Below are 21,880 nucleotides of genomic sequence, written 5' to 3'. Positions count from 1 at the left end.
ATCGGTTTGTGCCCACGGAAAGTCCAGAGTCCTTCTTTAACATAAAAACATACACCCACTGAACAAAACCGTTCCGACTTATATGGAAACTTGTAATCTTAAAGTAGAAAGACTTTTTAGATGGTGTAAAGAATGTTTTAAAAAAAGTTTTAAGATCTCTGTTTGAACAAATGTTAAATTAATACTTTATAAGTTGTTCAAAAACAACTTTTATACTGAAACTTTTTTTCTAAAACGTTCCTAATCGTGTGCTTTAACTACAAGATGAAAAACAACGATTTTATCTAATTTTTACCTTTTCGAACTTTTTCTTAATAATTATGCATCTGAGACCAAAAGTGTAAAAGAGCAATATTATTAAGAATTAAGTTTGCTACAAGTTTTATAATAAATTTTTTTTTCTAAAACGTTCCAAATGCCGTGCTCTATCAGCAACAAGATGTAAAATCACGATTTTATCTAATTTTCAGCTATTCGCATTTTTCTGGATATTTATGCATCTGACATAAACTTTGCTACAACTTTTATACTAAAAGTATTTTTCAACACAATATAAAACCACGATTTCTACCTTTCGCTTATCATCAATAATAACATCCCGGACATCCAAACTATAGATACCCATATCCAAACACTTACGGAAATTATCTAAATCTTTCACCACAAACAAGAGAACGATTAAATCGAACGAAATTCAAATAACTCCAGAAATTGCACAGTTGGAGACGAAATGTAACAGAGTGAGACGTGAATAACAACGACTACAAACTACAAGTTCCCATCCATAAGGACGAAATCCGACATCTAAACTACCTTATCCTAGATCTCTCCTAGATCTTAGAAGTGGGAACAGCTTTTCAGGAAATTTCCCTTCAACGACATCTGACCTAGCCACCTTGTCCCTTCTTCCGCCCTGTTCCTCGAAACCAATTCCACTATTCTGCCAGTCTTCCTCACACTTTCAAACAACTTCACTAACTATTTACATACGCACTCCTACCCTTACTACTTCTCTGCCACCACACCGGTATTTTGTTGTCGTTGACTATAACATATCAGTTCCTGTCATCCAATGATATCCAGAATTGTGTTGATATCATATCTACACCAGCGTCTCGGTCGTAAGTGACCTCGGCGTTTTGAGTATATATGATGCTTTATTATCGTGGTGATCAAGTATTTATTGATAAAAATCAACTCTAGCATAATTTTGAATGTATGTTATGTTTTATTATAGTGTCAACCAGGTTTCTGTCAATATAATATCAACACCAATGCCTCACCCGCAAGCGATCTCGGCATTTTGAGTATATGTATATAATACTTATTGTGGTGGTGATTACAGTTATGTTGATATAAAATCAACTCTAGCGCCTCAGCCGCAAGCGAACTCGGCGTTTTGAATATATGTTATGTTTTATTATAGTGTTCATCAGGTTTCTGACAATATAATATCAACACCAGTGCCTCACCCACAAGTTTTTTATTCTATCATAATCTTACATTTATTTTTGCAGTTTTTAATAGTTGAAAAATCATACCGTTGAAAAAATATTGAATTCGGAGCCTAACATTTTTGCATTTAATACGAAAACGGTGGTTTTTATCAATATTCTCTAAGAGTGATAAAAGTTTCTTAATTAAATTTACTATTAAAAACTGCAAAAATAAATGTATGGTTATGATAGAATAAAAAAGTTCTAAGTAAACAAATTTTAGAAACAGCTTGCACAGCATTGTTCCCGCGGACCGATCCAACTCAAAAATTGCCTATTGATTTTACGTGATATTAGTTTACACTGTACCAAATTTCAACGCATTACCATAAATAGTGTTTAAGATATTTAGAAAAATGTGTTAAAATTTCTTAACTTTGATGGCCTATATCTTTACAATTTGAGGACTATTATTAATTTTTTTTACATGAATCGTCATCACATTCACTCTAGCATATGTGGTTACATTATTTGTTTCCCGAGTCACCGAAACACCCTGTATATAATACATATTGCAGTGGTTATATTGATATAAAATCAACTCTAGCGCCTCGGCCGCAAGCGACCTCGGCGTTTTGAATATATATAATACTTATTATAGTGGTGATTACAGTTATGTTAATAAAAAATCAATTCTAGCGCCTCGCCCGCAAGCGACCTCGGCGTTTTGAGTATATACAATACTTACTGTAGTGGTGATTACAGTTATGTTGATATAAAACCAACTCTAGCGCCTCGGCCGCAAGCGACCTTTGCGTTTTGAATATATATAATACTTATTATAGTGGTGATTACAGTTATGTTAATAAAAAATCAATTCTAGCGCCTCGGCCGCAAGCGACCTCGTCGTTTTGAATATATATAATACTTATTATAGTGGTGATTACAGTTATGTTAATAAAAAATCAATTCTAGCACCTCGGCCGCAAGCGACCTCGTCGTTTTGAATATATATAATACTTATTATAGTGGTGATTACAGTTATGTTAATAAAAAATCAATTCTAGCGCCTCGCCCGCAAGCGACCTCGGCGTTTTGAGTATATACAATACTTACTGTAGTGGTGATTACAGTTATGTTGATAAAAAATCAACTCTAACGCCTTGGCCGCAAGCGACCTTTGCGTTTTGAATATATATAATACTTATTATAGTGGTGATTACAGTTATGTTAATAAAAAATCAATTCTAGCGCCTCGCCCGCAAGCGACCTCGGCGTTTTGAGTATATACAATACTTATTGTAGTGGTGATTACAGTTATATTGATATAAAATCAACTCTAGCGCCTCGGCCGCAAGCGACCTCGGCGTTTTGAATATATATAATACTTATTATAGTGGTGATTACAGTTATGTTAATAAAAAATCAATTCTAGCACCTCGCCCGCAAGCGACCTCGGCGTTTTGAGTATATACAATACTTATTGTAGTGGTGATTACAGTTATATTGATATAAAATCAACTCTAGCGCCTAGGCCGCAAGCGACCTCGGCGTTTTGAATATATATAATACTTATTATAGTGGTGATTACAGTTATGTTAATAAAAAATCAATTCTAGCGTCTCGCCCGCAAGCGACCTCGGCGTTTTGAGTATATACAATACTTATTGTAGTGGTGATTACAGTTATGTTGATATAAAATCAACTCTAGCGCCTCGGCCGCAAGCGACCTCGGCGTTTTGAATATATATAATACTTATTATAGTGGTGATTACAGTTATGTTAATAAAAAATCAATTCTAGCACCTCGCCCGCAAGCGACCTCGGCGTTTTGAGTATATACAATACTTATTGTAGTGGTGATTACAGTTATATTGATATAAAATCAACTCTAGCGCCTAGGCCGCAAGCGACCTCGGCGTTTTGAATATATATAATACTTATTATAGTGGTGATTACAGTTATGTTAATAAAAAATCAATTCTAGCGTCTCGCCCGCAAGCGACCTCGGCGTTTTGAGTATATACAATACTTATTGTAGTGGTGATTACAGTTATGTTGATATAAAATCAACTCTAGCGCCTCGACCGCAAGCGACCTCGGCGTTTTGAATATATGTTATGTTTTATTATAGTGTTAACCAGGTTTCTGTCAATAATATCAACACCAATGAATCACCCGCAAGCAACCTCGGCGTTTTGAGTATACAGTGTGTCCCCGGATAGGTGAAACGACTCTTATAAAAGGTAAAAATTTTTCGATGTTGATTGTCATTTTGTGGGGTTTAGCCCTGCTTGATTAAAGACTAATTTTTAACATATTTTTAATTTTGAAAAAACAAGTGAGCCTTGACAGTGAAAGAAAAACTTTTTTTGTGGTAGGTAAAGTACCTTTTCTGTTTACAGTACGTGAAAGTGTTACTAAGAAGTTTTGTTTAGAATGAAAAACTATGGGCATATACAAATTTTCGGGATGATCGGCCTACTTTGATAAAAATCCATATCAAACAATTTTATTTCTAACAAAGATTGCCATGGAAAAACAAAATTGCTTTTGTGTTTATGTTAATCTGTCAAAGTATAATTTAGTATACTTAATGTGTGTTTTGAATACAATGTTAATATTAGACGAAAAAGTTTATGTGATTCAGTGTTATGGAACAGGGGAAAAATCGATGAATATGGTTATTACTCTATTTAATGAAAAATTTCCAAATACTGGAATTAACAAAAGTACTTGTTGGCGTTTAATCAAAAGATTTGTTACAACAGGAAGTGTTCACTATAAGAAAAAAGAAAAAAAAAATATGATGAATCTGATATAGGTACTTTAGTTGCTTTACATTCAACGGATGCATTTCCTACCATGTCTCTAAGAAATCGAAGCATAAATACCAACATAAGTAAAACACATTTACAAAGAATTTATAAAGCAAACAGAATTTATCCGTACAAAGCCAAATTTTGCCACACTTTGGAGGAAGGTGACGACGCAAAGCGGTTGCATTTCTATTTATCTTTGGGGGAATTAATTTTAGAAAACAGACGTTTTCATAAACTTATAATTTTTTCTGATGAATGTACTTTTACCACAAATGGTATTCCATCTTCCCAAAACTGTCGGTATTGGAGCAGAGACAATCCCCATTATGTAATTAATGCAAACAGGCAGTATTTTAAAAAAGTTAATGTGTGGTGTGCCGTGTCATACAAACTAGGAATATTTGGACCGTTCTTTATTGAAGGAACATTAAACCAACAAACTTATTTACAAATTCTGACAAGGTTTGTTGACGAACTTCCATTAGATGTTCGACAGACTCATTTCTTTCAACATGATGGCTGCCCTGCCCATTCAACAAAAATGATTAGTAATTGGCTAAATAATCAATTTGGCGAAAGATGGTTTGGGAGAATGAGCGAGATATCTTGGCCGGCCAGATCTCCAGATCTCACAATAATGGATTTTTTTGTTTGGGGAAGAGTAAAACAAATAGTTTACCAAGAACACATTCCGAATGATATCGAAATACTAAAAAATAGAATAACACAGGCAGTTCGATCACTTCATTTGTAATAATTAAGTGTGATTTTTTATTATGTTTTCCTTTCCTTTTCCTCTTTCCTTTTCTGTTGTATTTTTCATATAAAAAGCGGAGTTGATGAGCAGACGTTCGACGAGTTCACGTCAATATTTTTGTTCGACTAAAAGTTGCTAAGAACCTTTTTTAGTGGTACTTCTCAATTGTATCGGTTGTTGCTTTAACCGAGAGAGTACTAAAAAGTAGTATTTGAAGTAGTTTTTTTTGTAGGCGAATAAACACTTAATTTGTTTTGAACATTTTAATAACGTTTTGTTTATTTCTCCCGAACAATTTGAATCTCAAAACAAAAAATCGTAATAAAGTACTATTGACGCAAATAATAAACAATGAGTTTTATCAAAGTAGGCCGATCATTCCGAAAATTTGTATTTGGCCATAGTTTTTCATTCTGAACAAAACTTCTTAGTAACACTTTCACGTACTGTAAACAGAAAAGGTACTTTACCTACCACAAAAGAAGTTTTTCTTTCACTGTCAAGGCTCACTTGTTTTTTAAAAATTAAAAATATGTTCAAAATTAGTCTTTAACCAAGCAGGGCTAAACCTCAAAAAATAACAATCAATATCAAAAAATTTTTACCTTTTATAAGAGTCGTTTCACCTATCCGGGGACACACTGTATATAATACTTATTGTAGTGGTGATTACAGTTATGTTGATATAAAATCAACTCTAGCGCCTCGGCCGCAAGCGACCTCGGCGTTTTGAATGTATATAACACTTATTGTAGGAGTGATTACAGTTATGTTGATATAACATCAACTGTAGCCTAAACCTTTTCCTATAAATCTAACTACATACAACGCAAACAACATGTTAAGCCCAGAAACTCACAACCTTGTTAATTAATCCATTATAGACCACAATTTAACAGTTCACTAAACGTCGACAACCGACCTAACTTCGCCCAAGGAAGTTCTCAACATTATCAAACGATCCAATCCTCTTAAAGCCTCCGGATACGACCATATTACAAGTAAAGTTCTAAAGCAACTTCTTAAGAAAGTCATTGTGTAACTTTATTCCATCTAATTTTATCCTAGAAAGACTTATTTTCGATAGATACATACAATTCGATTTCGGAAACAGTTCAATCAGACCCGAACAATTCGGTTTCAGAGACCAGCAAGTAGCTACGTTAACAACACTAATAAAGTAACATTACTTGTCACATTTGACATGGAAAAAGCCTTCGACAGCGTCTGGCATGACGCCCTCATCCACAAATTAATCCAGCAAGATGTCCCCACCACACCTAATCAACATCGCAAAACCCTTCTTAAACAATAGGAGCTTCAGAGTTAGAGCAAACTCTAAACTATTCCCACCACAAACATAACCAGCTGGTGTCCCCCAAGGAAGCTGCCTATCTCCGCACATCAACGACCCCCTCCACTCCGCGTACAAAGCTATCCATGTTCGCGGACTATACAGCGATCTCCGTCGAATCCTTTCAAATATCTCAAGCCAACAAAAAGCTACAAAATCACCTAACACTCCCCCAAAGCTACTACCACGAATGGAAAATCAAGGTTAACACCAACAAAACCAACCTAACACACTTTACACACAAACAAAACTCATCCGTCACACCTCTCCAACCTTCAACAACCAACTTCTCATAGTCACAAATTGCACGAAATATCTGGATTTAATACTAGACAAGAAACTAACAGTCACATAACACGTCAATACTCCTTCTCAACAAATTCTGCCCCCTTTCAACCAAAATCAAAATACATTAAAACAGGAATAACAGGAATCATCATTAAACCAATCTTTCTTTATGCCTGCTCAATCTTTAATAACACTTACAAAACAAATTACAACCAGCTCCTAGTCATCCAGAACACTGACTGGTACTATTCGCAAATAATATCCATAAAAACCCTCCACGGGGCCGCTAAATTTTTTCAAATGATTAGTCAAAAACTACTATATCTCCCACCTTGGAACCACAAACTAACACATGACAAATCTCAGATCCACACAGAGGCTTTCACATCATATACTCTTATGATAAATTCTCCCCATCAAAATCAGAAACTGTCGAAGAAACTGTTGTTGAAGAAACAATAACGTACGGGCTACAGACACACTCCAAGGACATTCCAAAAATCCCAGGTAAATGCCGAAGCATAGGAACTGTGGAAAGCATCAAATATCATTTAGATGCCACATATTGTATAAAAGTGTTATTCTTTGCGATATCAATCCAAGGGCTATACAAGGTTAACTGGAAAGAATTGAGATTGGGCATTTTGTGATTTCGGTCGAAAAAAATATGTCGAATAGAATAAAAAAAGATTATTTTTGTGTTATTTTCGAGTACTTTCGCAATATTTTGGCGTTTTAACGGAATTCGAAATAGATTTGGAATCGTGCATTTTCAGTTTCGTATTGGCCAAGGATTCGAATGAGATAAAACTTTGTAATATAACATAAAACTTTTGAATGCTTTTAATATAAAAGCTCCAATCTTTGAAAATACAAATACGCAACAGAAACTCCATCTATTAAAGAATAGATGAAAATTAACTTTTTTTAAAAAATTTAAAACCTTCACTAAGGTTAAAATGAATAGTCAAATAAACACGAAATCACGTGCGGTTATTTTGCAACTTTTATTACCTAAACTTGAAAGAAAAAAATATGCATAAAACCGTAGTTAAAGAACTGTGGGTTGGTTTAGGTTATAAAACAAAATTTACGATGTATTGCCGTAAAATAATTTAAAGAATTGATGATTATTGGATCATTTAAGCTATGAAGCGGATCTAATTGAATGATCTAACATTGAACAATTTTGTAACTTAACGACTCATGAAGAAACTATATTTAATTTTAAAAAAAATAAAATAGCAATCCTTAATAAATTATGTATTTAAGTGAAGGATACTTCGAATTCTTGCGATTTTCTATTTACAATTTACGGTTTATGTACTCATAGAGTAATAAGGAACCGGTAGCTAAAATGTCTCAGGCAAACATCGCATAAAGTCGAAAAATGATGTCATCGCATAATTTTATTCAAACGCGCGCAACTCGAAGAGAAAGAAAACGCCTATCGAAAAAAAAGAGAAAAAAATCAAAGAGATGTTTCGAAAAGAACGTGACGTCTTGTTTTTTTTTATTTTCGAAAAAAATAACGTTCAGAAGTTGCGATTAATGTATACAGGCATACATTAAGTATGATACATCACCGAAAATAAACCCAAATACTTTCAAAGTTCAATAGAATATTAATAGAAAACAGCAAAAAAAAATGTTAATATGAAAAATTATCGAAAACATTAATACTTACTGTAGTTTCTTTTGGAATTTTTGCGTTTGAAAAACACTGATGAACATTTCCCATAATTAAATAAACGATTAAAACCTGTCATAACTACACAGCAATTCACAATAACAAAAACTTAATTTTATTAATACTGTGGAATAAACATTCACTTTTGTTTCTTATTTACTTCACTCGAATTTAGTCACATTTCTCTAAGCATGCTATATCTTATTTTCGTTTTGATTTTGTTTCGTTTCGTGAGTCGTTTTTTTTTCCTCGAGTTCGATTCGTTTGAACAGTCGCGTTCGAAATAAACGCTTGGAATGTTTGATGTGTTTCGTTACAAGAGTGCGCTGTGAACAGCTTCTCTACCTGTATCGATTTTATGTTTACTTTAAAATAGCTCTATTGAATATTAATTATTTAAACGAAAATTTTTGAGGAAACTTAATTAATAAATTTAATTTAAAAGAAATTTGAGTGGACTATTCTCATCTTACTATCGAATCAATAAAACTAAATCATAGCAATTTTGAGTAACTGAAAAACAGATAAAGCCCTAGTCCTGATTTAATTACGAATGAAATGTTAGAGAACAAATATTATACAAAAAAGGTAAATGCAAGATGCCAGAAAACACAGGGAGTTACTCTCCTTAATGCCGCAATGAAAATATTTACATCAATAATACTTGAATATCAACAAAGATACTCGAAATAGCAGAAGAGCAGCACGGATAGAGGCACAACGGATGCAATCTTTATTTACGGACCCAAAATGTTAACATAGTTTGCAATGTCGACGACGCCGTTTTGATTGCAAGTAACGAAGATGACCTGCAAAGACTAGTGTATCACTTCAACATAGTAACTAAGCAATACAATATGAAAATATCAACGGAGAAAACAAAATGTATGGTAATATTCAAAGAAGCGCCTTGCTTCTGCAAACTACAAGTTGAAGACTCTATAATAGAACAAGTTGTGCATGTTAAATATCTAGGTGTAGAAATTACAAGCTATCGAGATCTATGTAAGGAAGCACAAGTAGAAGTTACAAGAGCGACACAAGTGGCAAGCTGTCTAAGGGGCACTATATGCCGGAACAAAAACATGCGTGTAGAAGGAAAAATGAAAATATATAAAGCCATGGTACGACCCATACTAACATATGGTACCGAGACGACAGCAGAAACAAAGGGGACTAAACAGAGAATAAGGATGCGAAATATAAGCACTATAATAAGAATGACACTGCGAAATATGCAGACCAACACCTCTCATCAGCGAAAGATGTAACATACAGGATGCAGTAAAATGGAGAGTAGTAAGAAAGAAAAGGTGGAAGGAGGATATAAAAAGCATGGATGAGAGGAGATTGGCCAGAATATGCATGTATGGACGACCGACAGAGAAAGATCACAAGGACGAAGAGATGGGCACAGAGCTGGTTCTCCTCATCTGCGGAGTAAAGTCCAAATATGAGGCTTGACAAGCAAGGATGCATCCCTATTCAAAACTAGAAGAAGAAGAAGAAGAAATCCTGTTGATCATTTTTGGGTAATAAAGTTATATATACAACCAGAGTATAGAAGAGGTGGTATTAAATGAAATTTACCAAACTCGTTACAACGTGTATGCAGAGAAACATTGCATAGTTGCGTATCAAAACATTTGTCGGGTTTTCAATAATGTATAATCAATAACATAAATATAAATAGATTCATATCGGCGTGAGGCACGTATATCACAAGTAAACACTTCAACAATGAAAACTTTGTCCCGAATAAAACTCGAGCTTGTGCATTAAAGGTTTCAGTCCTATAATAACCAACTTTCTTCTAAAAGGGTTATCCTCTATGATGATAATCCTCAGTGTATGAGGTCTGATAAATACTCAATTTAATCCAAGTTGCGATCTAGATGCAGTCCCAGGGTGTTTACCTCTGCCTAGATTTCGATAGCGAAGTTATTGACTAATAAGAATTCTTACACAGCCGAATAAGCTAAGACTTACAGGGGTTAATCTCCCGCCATAAACTATTTCCTCAAAATTTCTATGAATGCTCCGTCAGGCCAGGCTTCAGCTATCGTAGAATCATATAACTAGAACAAAGATAAGCATAATTGGAAACAACAGTGTTGATTACTGACCAATTCCTGAGGAAGCCCGTCTTTTTTCCTGCAGAAACTCGTAACCAATCCAGTTGTTGATGGTGTCATCTCACATAACGATAGAACCCTCAACAGAATATGATAATAACTAACACAAAACTTTATAAAAAAGTCTAGTCCATGAAGCGCCAGGGTGTCAAAAATGTAACAAATAACTAATGACGAAATTCGAAATCGCATGAAAATAACGTCAACAATGATAGGCACGATCAAAGTAAAAGGTTTATGGTGGTTTGGACACCTGATGAAGATGACTGACAACCGCTGCCCGACGAAGTTATTTAAATGGATTCCGCCAGGGAGGAAAAACTGTGGAAGATCGAGAAGATCCAGGAATGAAGGCATCGCAAAGGCAATGCGAGAGAAACAACTCAAGGTAGAAGATAGAAAGTCATGTCTCAATTGATGTCACTACATTTTAGGAACTACGAACATTGACATTTATAATTTTTTTCTAAAATTTTTGACATTATGAGTAAATGTACAAAATGTGTAACAAAGTTACAGGTAGTAGGTCCAGATTCGTTTATTTTAAGGGGAATTAAATTGATTTGTGCAATTTTGCAACAATTTATTTTATTATATGAACAACAAATTGATAAAGGAGCAGTAAAGTATCGATAATATATCGGCAATCAAAGTATCGAGTGATATAAATCCTCAACATTAAAACTAAGCCACACAATAATCAGATTAATTACTACTTAGCTTGAAATATTAGAAACACGCGTTGAAACAAATTATCGCTTTAAACAAAGGTTTTATCCACAAAGAGGCGTTATCTGGGTAAGACACAAAAATCTGGCAAATAAAGCAAGTAGACAAAACGAACTGATAAAAGAATACAAATGACGGAAATTGCACAAAAATTCTTTCTAAATCCCCATCTAACCGCAAGTAGCACTGGAATAAATGAATGTTTAATTAAGCGGTTTGGAATAATATTTAAAACAATTTTATGCCAGTATGTAGTAAATTTCTCTGGTCATTTGACAGATGCTGTTTATTTACATGTTCACGAATATGTATAGTATTATATGTAGCTAAGCATTACAAACTACCCATTCAAGTGGAAGCATTATATACGCAGCTGTGTTACACCAATCTTTCAGAAGGAACCTTAGAAGCTCAAAATAACAATACAAGAAAAATAATTCTGTGAATATCATACTCAAAACTTCTCCAGAATACAAACAATGGAGGTCACCTTCGTGGTTAAAGATCCTATCCATCTTCCACCACCAAAGTACAGTTTGTTCATTAAATTTTATACATACGTCTGATATTTCTATTTTTGGCGATACCTTACAGACCAGTAGCAACTTTATTGTTTGTTAAAACAACCTAGTAGGGGAACGTGTTATATCTTGGATCATTTTATTTCTATAGCTAATATTTCAAAAATATATGAGTTATTTATCAAATCTCTTGGTTTAAATTGATTCAGGGTTGTACCTTGAACCAACGTTGTGTGTACCTTGGGCCAATTAGTAACTACACCTAATTTTATTTAACTACATTATTATTAACAATCATCACCGGCCCGTTTCTGTCCACTGCTGCACATAGGCTTCCTCAAGGCACCTCCAGTCCTCCCTGTTCTGAGCCATTGCGATCCAGTTTGTTGCTATTTTCTTGGTCGCCATTCGAGGATTCTCTTCGTCCACCTACCATATCTACCCACGTGTCCTCTACACCCGTTCTTCTTCTCACTTCTTCATTTCGGATTCGGTCTCTCAGGAACAACCGCAACATGGATCTCTCCATTCTGCGTTGTGTCACTTTTCTTACAAATGTTTTTGAAAGTGATTCTGCCCGGCATGGTAAGACTGGGAGCACTGTTTGGTTGAAAGCTTTCAGTTTCATGCTTATGGGGATATCCGTCTTAAATATCCCACGAAGTTTGCCATAAGCTGCCCAACCTAAGATTATTCTTCTCGAGAGCTCGTACGTCTGATTGTCTCTACCAATCCCGACTTAATGGCCAAGGTATATGTATTTCTCAGTGATTTAGATGTTCTCGTTGTCCACCTTCACAGGTTCGCTAGGTACTAAATTTGTCATAATTTTTGTTTTATTGTAGTTTATTTTCAGTCCTACTTTTTGTGTTGCCTGTTGTAGCTCTTCGCCATTACCACAAGGAAAGAAATAAACTTTGAAAGTACTTACATAGATATATTTTTAATTCATAGTTTAAGTTAATATTCATTTCACCCTTTTCCGGATAATGTAGGTAATAAAATTTGTATTTACTAAGGTGATAGGTTTTATTTTAATTGTCTTTATTAATTTCGGCCGTCTTCAGAAGACCTGTCAAATTTCATAAACACACTTGTACATGTTAAATTTCTATTTTAAATATTAACTAATTTTTATCAGAACGGGCATGATGTAATTTAGGCTAAATTATGGCTATGAGTATGAAATTTGACAGGTCTTCTGAAGACGGTTAGAGGACATATTTTATTTCATATTTGACATATTGTATTGGGATTGTTACAATGAGGTTGCTAATGATAAATAAAGTTGTATTCAATGAAAAATGTCCTATTGGGGTTGAACTTGATTATTATCTGCAGTGTCCAACACCTAAAAGAGATATTAATTCCTGTGAATGGTGGAGTACTAAGTAATAGGTTTTTAATATCCGGTCAAAGTCGGATATTTGGTAACTATCCGGTATCCGGCCGGATTTTAACAAATGTTCGGATACCGAATAGTTGCCGGATATCCTTTCCACCACTAGTCAAAACAACAGACTTGAAGAAGAGAATCAGCTCCAAAGAAGGCAAACGCAACTAAATTTGCATAATCTTTGTTGATTATTTTCAAAAAGGGAGAACAGTCAAAGAGGTTGTACGCGAATATATTACACGAATGTAATGAGAAGCTCTATAGTAAAAGATTTGCCCACAATAAAACTGTACAGTAGTTTGCAGTTAATTGCTATTTTGAGATGTTCTAAATATAAATAGGCCACTGAAGTTATTGGATATCGCTGGGAAAAGAGCATGGAGCTAGAAGATGTTTCAGAATTACGTAAATTATTTTCACCAATTCATACATTTGCCAATCATTTTACAGAAGGATTTGGACAACTTTCCACGGCTCTTAAAATTCCTGCTTTCTTATATTAAATATACTAATATGATACTAAATGTATTACTTCTATTACTATGTTGACATAAATGCGTCAAAATTTTTGTGTTTTTGAAAAATCTTTGAATATGTACACAATAATATACAGGGTGTATCTGAATGACGTGCCCAAACTTCAGGGGGTGATTCTTTAGGCAATTTTAAGGGTACTTTCTCATATAAATTTTTACCCTCTGCATAAAAAAATTTTAGCAAAAATGTAAAGGGGGTGGTTACGTTTAGTAGTTTAGAAGGATAGGTTGAAAGTACAAATAGGGTGAAAACGTGCCCTACTACCAGTTAAACATATTCCCCAAATTTCGTTGTCCTAGCGTTTATGGTTTTTGAGAAAAAAAAATTAAATCAAAATTTTCCGCCATTTTTGGAGGGGTGTAGCTCCTTAGGGGAGCCCAAGTCGCCCATGGTTTATATATCAAAGTACCCTTAAAATTGCCTAAAGAATCACCCCTTGAAGTTTGGGCATGTCATTCAGATACACTCTGTATATGTAGAAGAATATAAAAATAAATAAAACAACTTCCAACAGATTTAAGTGTAATTGTATTTTTTTTGTTTTCATATCAGAGTATACCTAAGTTGACAATTCAATACAGACTGACCATCGGAGAACGAAAAAAAAAAATTGGGGACGAAAAATTATATTAATACGAACCTATATACAATGCAAAAAAACGATTCGTTTTGCTTAATCAGTTTGAGATCTGTGGAAAAAAATGGAATTAGTTACGCCATAATTACAATATTGTGTTTTTATTGTTGTTTCTTAAATTTAAAAATTACGAAAGAATTATATCATAGATAATGTTTAAGTTTGTTTTTTAATTCGTTCAGGGGGGCAGCATTTTCTTTTTTTTTTTTTCTATCGAAACAATTTGACACTGGTCGAAATAATTATTTAATAATATTAATGGTTAATAATAGTCTTTAAAATTGCTATAATATATTAATGGGGATTTATAAAATATTTGTTAGTAATTGTTTGTAAAATTAGCTAAAAAAAGAAAAGAATCCCCAAAAATATATAAACGCGATTAAATTAAAATTTAATGAAAATCATATCTAAACCAGTGGACCAGGTAGAGTTGTAAATTTAAATAATTATAGAATAAAAAGGAACATAAAATCAAAAAAAAAGAGTAAATTACATAGCTTGAAAACTAATATATACAAATACAAAGTTTCAATACCAAAAAAATTAAATTGGTAAGGTGTCTATCTAAAAACAATTAATTGTAATTATGTAAAAATACATAGAAGTGAATTACCTAAATGCACAATGTCAATATTTCTATAAAAAAATGTTTGTTGGCACCAACATAGATTGCCGTGTAGTAGTTTTAATTAAATTGAAAAAAAGAAAATTGTGTTATTTACAAAAACGAACGAATATTTAATTGTCTAAAAAAACTTAGCCAACACAACTCGACAAACTTAAAATTGCATTACAGAGATTTTATGAGTGATTTGATGACAAATTTTAATTTTAAATTTTTTTTATCCGTGATTTTCCGCTTACACTTTACGAGACGAACATTAAGCACTAATTGCTTAAAAAGCTAACGACGTCTGCAATGCACTTTAATATTTGGAGGTGTTCAGAAAAAACCCTTAAACGCCTATTATAAAGAGTTTTCTTACTACTCACTAAAAACACTCATTGTATTTTTTCCATTTTTCAGTTTTTAAAAATTAACTATTTACACTTAGAGCTTTCAGTTTTCATTATTATTATTATTATAATCTTTTTTTACTTTTTTTTTAGACACATCACCGACCAATTCGTTTTTTATTTTCAAATAATTCGTTTATATATATATTTTTTTTTTTTAATTTTTGGTTTTATCTAAAAATTTCTAAATCCAAATTTATGCTAAACGGGATGGTTTTTTTCGTATTCATTTTTAGATTTAGTGGTTTCTAAAAATTGTTCCAAATAAATTTTTTTTTGTTTTTGTGTTTTAGAAACGCACTTCACATCCTTTTTTCAATTCTTATTCGTATCACCACACTGCGTATGCCTAACTAAATGTGACATCGAGTACACTAAATTTTTATAATCGTTAAATTTTTTATTTTAATCATGAGGTTTTTTTCTAAACCTGTTTTAGCATCTCTGTACACGTACACTTACGGTTTTCTTTTTTTTTTTACAATTTTTTTCGTATTAATCAAGAAATACCATTAACGTTACGTTGTGGAAACTTTGGAATTGTCGAAACTTAGAATCTTTCAATCTTATTTTACATATTATTTTTTAGAAATCGGTGATTCGCTACAAACAGAATATATGTATATATATATAAAAGAAATATAAAGAGAGTTTTTTAGTATGGTCCCACTTTGATAGATTATTATTAATTATTTATTATCTTTACGAGCTATGTGAGAAGATAAAGTGATTAAATAGTAAAGTGTTGTAGAAAAAAGGCAAAAAAATTGGCTAGTTGAAGTGTAAATACAGTTTTTGAAAGATTCCTAGACAATTCGAAAGTTAGAATAAATGAAAAATTTTCTCCCAGTCTTATCAACTCATATACATATCTACTTACATATGTACGCTAACTTTATATCCACTTTTGTTTAGTTTTTTTTTTCTTTAACTAACCGCTAAACGAAAAGGCAGTGTTCAATAAAAAACTGTACACAAAGAGGAGGTTGGTTTGTTTGTCGATTTTCTCCCTCATCTCGACTTTTTAATTTCACTTCTTAACTTCTTTCTTAATTAACTTCTCAATCCATATTTCCATTTCCATCAATACATTTACTTTTTTTAGCAGATCTACGACGATATATGATTCTAAATCCCCTTTCATTTTTCCTTATTCTCATCCCATTTCATTTTTTCATTATCCTCAATAACTTAAACTAAATAAACCTTACCACGTTACGCGTAATAAGAAAGTCATTGTCGATATTTCTTTTTGTTTGCATCATTTTCATTAAATCCTTAACCGTCTAAAATCACACGTCTTATATCGAAATTCTTATATCGGCTAATATACACATTGTAGTTATGTCGCATGTTGATAAAAAACAGAAAACACACAAGAAGAGGAGGCAGGTAGAATGTCTATAGTTAAAGGAGGAGGAACGCGACGGCGAACGAGCGCAGATTGTCCGTTTTTGCATTGCAAAGAATCCCTGAATTTGTATTTTTGGTGTACCGGTTGCTTGTATTTTCTTCCTAGGTCGGCGACCGTTGTTGCTGCAGCGTCGGCGCCATACGATGATGATGCTGACGCTGTTGCTGTTGATGGTTATGTTGGCGAGACGCCCTTTTGACGCTAGATTGCGAGGAACGACGTTACCTACGTCCCGCCCACGGTCAGTCCCATTGATGCGGTGATGGTGGCAACTCTGAAGGATGAGCCACCGTCGAACTGAAAAGATAATATCACAACTATCAGTAACTTGACGTTTTTAATTATATTATTTATAATATACATTTAAATTATTAAACATTTATTAATTTTAGTTTGATATTTTATTATATAAGGTGACTTATGTTTTTAATTCTTTAAACATTTTTAGCTATTAATTAATCAATAGATCACAGCTCTATTCTCTTACTGCTTTGAAAGGTATTGTATATTTGTATTTAAATCATGACTTCATGTAAATTGATTCCGTTAATGCTGTATACAACATAGCAATTCTAATCTTGTAACCTTCTTTAGATATTTAGTCATTGTCGTACTATTACTAACATTTATAGTGACTACTAAATGTTGATGCAAAAAATACAATCCTAAAAACCAGTTAAATGAAAACCAGTTATAGAAGAAAAAATATAATCCCAGACCATCAATTTGGCTTCAGAGAGATTAACTCAACTAATGATTACATTCACATGATCTCAGATATAATTGAAAAGTCGCTAAAAGAAAGAAAAGCTTGCACTGTATTCCTAGATATAGCTTAGGCTTATGAGGGACCACTACTAATTATCAAGCTCATATGTACTCTCTAGTACAGAGTTTTCAAATTGCTAAAATCTTATATTATAGATTGAGCCTTTAGGGTTAATCAGGAAATCGATGATTCTGAACTTAAAGCAATTCATGCAGGAGTACCACTAGGCAGTGTATTAGGACGAGACCTTTACCTACTATATACCAGTAGTATTCCTGAATTAATGCATGCTATATGATGGTGTATACTGTTATATGATGTTATGTTATAGGCTGTGGGCAAAACTCTTGGAATATTCTCTTTTAATTCGCACAAAATCTGAGGAGTGTTATTGTATATCCTAATATACATTACATTTGCGAAATTAAATCTGGACAATATCAGTCGGTTTTAGTTCTTGTAGGGTTGGAGACGCAAATTCTTTCACAATAGGGAACTAATCCGCGGTACTTGACGTCATTGATCTGAGGTTTATTTAATGTCGAACCGATCTTCTCAAACTTCTTTACCCATTTTTGCATGAGTTGTGTAGAAGATGCTTTTCTAATGTGCCGCAAATAATAAAGATTACAAAAATTTCATCACGGAACAGTATAGCATACAACAAGCACATTCCACTCCTTGCTCAGCGGATGTGTCCGCGCAGTGAACTAAGCAAATTAAGAAAGTCTTTTGGGACAGCCAGTATATAGTTTTTACGAACAATTCTCAAGTCTGTATGGACATATGACATCAAGCTGTGGGGTTATACCAATAAGAATAATTTAGTAGTAATCCTATGACACCAAAACAAAGTCTAAGGACCATTGTTACTTCTCCTTGGTATTGTAGAAATGATGATCTCATTAGGAACAAGGAAATGAATACCGTTAACAAATTCGCCACGAGCCATGAACAACTTCTTCGTCATGTTAATATCAAAGCCATCCAAATCCTCGACACTGTGAACTAGATCAGAAGACTCAAGACGATCAAGCCCTTCGAGCTGGTGTAATAACAGTACTCGCTGTTATTACACCAGAGAATTACGTAAACATTGAGCTATATCACATATACAGTGTCCGACAAAAAGTCAGCAACAGCCGTTTATGTTCGTTCGTTGAAGTGAGGTTTTTATGTTTAAATGAACCATTTTAGCTCTTCAATGTATCGCTCGTGATAGAAAATTTACGATTTTCATCTAGAATTTAGCCATACTCCTGCCGCATACATACGGTTTCAACTTAATAAGTGTTTGAAACCACGTTAACTTATCGTAAATTAATTCATAACATTGTTTTCTACAAGAAACTGTAACATAAATATATCTGCAAATCATGCGACCTCTCGAATTCGCAACCCTGCGCATTGACTTTCATGGGTCTTCAATTTTGTGTCCTTCCATACACATTTCTCTGTTCTGTTTTTGTAGACATCATGTTTCATCGCCACGAAAATCCATTGCAACAACACATCATCTTTTCCACCTGATGCCTCATTATTTTGCTCTCTGTCGTCTTAATCTTATTAACAATCACTGAAATTTTCAAATTGAAAAATTACAATTATAATTTTCAATGTTTAACTAATGCGATACTATACCTGGAAAACTTATTAAATATAGAATAGTCAAACTAAACCAGATGCTTAGAAGTCTATTCCAAACATGTATAAATAGATCAGAAGTACCAAAGGAATAGAAGTTATGGCAAGCAATGCTATCAGCAGAATATATATGCAGAATACTTAAAGAAAAGACGAGTGCAATGGAGATAGAGGAACAAGCCGTCTTCATCGCAGAGATGTCAAGATTAGCTCAAATATACAAGATACAACCAGGAACTGCTAAAACGTCTAATAAAACTCTGGAAAACCTTACAAAATACTAACATAAATGCAGATGCTGTTTAGCGCCAACACTATTTAAAAGTTATTACTCGCAAACTAACTTGACAAATAATATAACTTGACAAAAAACTGAAGACGTGTGTTGGAGGTAAGCAACAAATTCTGCCTATCTTGGACAAACAAAACATTGCAGCTCATAGAAATACCTGGACATAAAAATATCAAAGAAGAGAATAAATACTTGACGAGGCGATGTTAGCGATGTAACAAGGAGTACCCATACAAAACAGTATAGTGCGATAAACATATAACAAAAGAAAACGAACACAGAATATACAGCTCAATAACTAGCAGTACATAAATAACCTATAGGTGTGAAGTGTGGCCTATAAACGATAACACAGAAAGAATACTAAAAGCTACAGAAATTGATTACTGGAGAAGAACTGCGGGAAAATCTGAACTGGAAAAGATAAAAAACGAAATGAAAGTAAAAATTGACATTGTAGATGACATAAAAACTGCATTAACATAAAGTTACATGGTACGGACATGTACAAAGAAAAAGGCTAGAGCGACTAGCAGATCAAATTCTGCACTGGACACCAATAGGAACAAGACCACGGAAGATAAACACGGAGAAAAACCTAATACAACAAACCTGATTATACAGGTCTTGTAAAATACATTATATTATTTATAATTACGTGTTAATAAAACACCAAAAATTAAATATTAAGATACAGGCTGATTCTCAACCTATACGCACAAACTTGGGGATTTATTCCTCATGACAAATAAAGACTAATAGGTGAAAAAAGTTGTAGCAAAAGTAGGCACTTTGGTGGCGTACTCTATGTTTTTTAAGTGACTTCAACAATAAAAATCCAGCGGAATGAGGTTGGGTAAATTATCGTGCAAAAATTGTAAATAATGAGCACCAGTTAATCGATTATCCAGAATGAAAGGGTCAATTCATTCCAAGAATGGAATGAGATCTACTGGTAGTAGGGCTTGCACACGTTGCATGTGATATGGATGGAGTTGATTGTGCCTCAATATTCGCCAAATTGTGGCACCTCATGTTGCTCTGCAAGTATCCTAGTACTTAGGCCAGGCGACAAGCGTTTGTCGACCTATGTTTATATGAAGTTTTCATGTTAATTTTAAAAGATCTATCGACTGTTAAAGTCCTGCTACAAAAACCTGAAACACCCTGTATAATATGATAGCGTAGTAAACACCCATGATTCGTATAAGTGCTCGTAACATGTTGATAAATTGTTATGAAAATCGACCATGTCATGTTCGTGTTCTTAAACAGTCCGAAACTCTTGTATGAATAAATTTAGTTATGAATCTTACCAAACTTTGACAACTTGTTCGTTACAGATATTATATTTCACAAGATATCGCAACATTCTCAGCATAAGAAAAGGCAATATAAAACAACGTTAGATCGTTCCATAGCCACACTCACTAACTTTACGATTTCTCAAGGTAAGTACTTTATTAATGGAAAATATAATATCAATGAAGTTTAACATTAAAGAAATCTAGAAAATCGCATAAAAAAAAGTTTATTTTTTTTGTCCCACAATAACTATAACCCTGTCAAAAACGCTGAACTATTATTGTATGCATATCAATATAAATAAAAGTATAAATAGTATAAATAAAATACTACATATGATAAGTTAACTTTCCACATACTGCCAAAAGTTTTGTCAGATTTGATTTATTTGGAATATATTTATGCTTCTGGGTGAAACGTAGGGGATTCGGTATGTGGTAAATGGAAAGTGACGATAGTAATCGTGCCTCATTCCAATTAATCGCTGCTGACGTACATTTCAATTTCCGATTGCACAAAATTTTCCCATGATAAAACTGATTAGTAATCGATCACATGATAAGTAATCCTTCACAGAAAATACAAAGATACAGTACAGGACAAATTAGGCATTTTACCTATAAAATTGCCTAAGATATATAAAAATGATTTATCGCAATATATTATTATGTACATTTAGTTAGAGATTAGTGGTGTTAGTTCTTTTTAGATGTTGCTTCATTAATCTCTAACAAGATTTCATAAACCATAAAATTTGATAATTTTCAAGATATGATTGTTGTTCAATTTCTTTGATGCAAAATAATCGTGTATTTCTCACCTAAGTTGTTTACGGTTGGAATAGATTGCGGATGAACAAATTATGTAACAATATAAATTCAATGAACTTCCATTTCGAATAAAAACTTTCCATGTTTTGGACAAACTTACTAACAACAACTGATAAAGCGACAATCGTAAACTAAATATCTACAATAAACTAATAAAATGATGAATCATATTACAGTAATGTTGTAATAATTATAATTAAACCATAGATTTACCTAAAAACCTATATATTTCGATTGAATGGACAATTAATATTTAACGTTCCGGATATTTTTATGTTCTCCTTTGTATTTAAAAAGTCGCATT

General features: G+C 33.2%; 2 protein-coding genes across 7 annotated transcripts in view; both read right to left on the bottom strand.

The window, feature by feature from the left end:
* Positions 1-8,614, bottom strand: part of LOC111426038 (sterile alpha and armadillo motif) — a 95,691-nt gene extending 87,077 nt beyond the window's left edge. The window contains exon 1 of the mRNA XM_023060402.2: positions 8,345-8,614. Within this exon, the coding sequence (XP_022916170.1) occupies positions 8,345-8,398 (54 nt within the window). The 5' untranslated portion in view covers positions 8,399-8,614. The remainder of the gene's footprint in view (positions 1-8,344) is intronic.
* A 7,970-nt stretch (positions 8,615-16,584) lies between these two features.
* Positions 16,585-21,880, bottom strand: part of LOC111426155 (serine/threonine-protein kinase nemo) — a 76,941-nt gene continuing 71,645 nt past the window's right edge. Inside the window, exon 9 of one of the 6 annotated variants that reach the window (XM_023060562.2) lies at positions 16,585-17,033. Coding sequence is in view for 1 of the 6 variants with exons in the window: in XM_023060546.2 (XP_022916314.1) it covers positions 16,979-17,033 (55 nt within the window). In the remaining 5 variants the exon portion in view is untranslated. The remainder of the gene's footprint in view (positions 17,034-21,880) is intronic. The other 5 variants (XR_002707790.2, XR_002707792.2, XM_023060546.2 and 2 more) reach the window with 5 other exon arrangements.

Source organism: Onthophagus taurus, chromosome 2 (assembly GCF_036711975.1).
Source record: "Onthophagus taurus isolate NC chromosome 2, IU_Otau_3.0, whole genome shotgun sequence".
Taxonomy (NCBI): Eukaryota; Metazoa; Arthropoda; class Insecta; order Coleoptera; family Scarabaeidae; genus Onthophagus; species Onthophagus taurus.
Note: the sequence above shows the minus strand (reverse complement) of the source record. Positions and strands in the feature narration are given on the sequence as shown.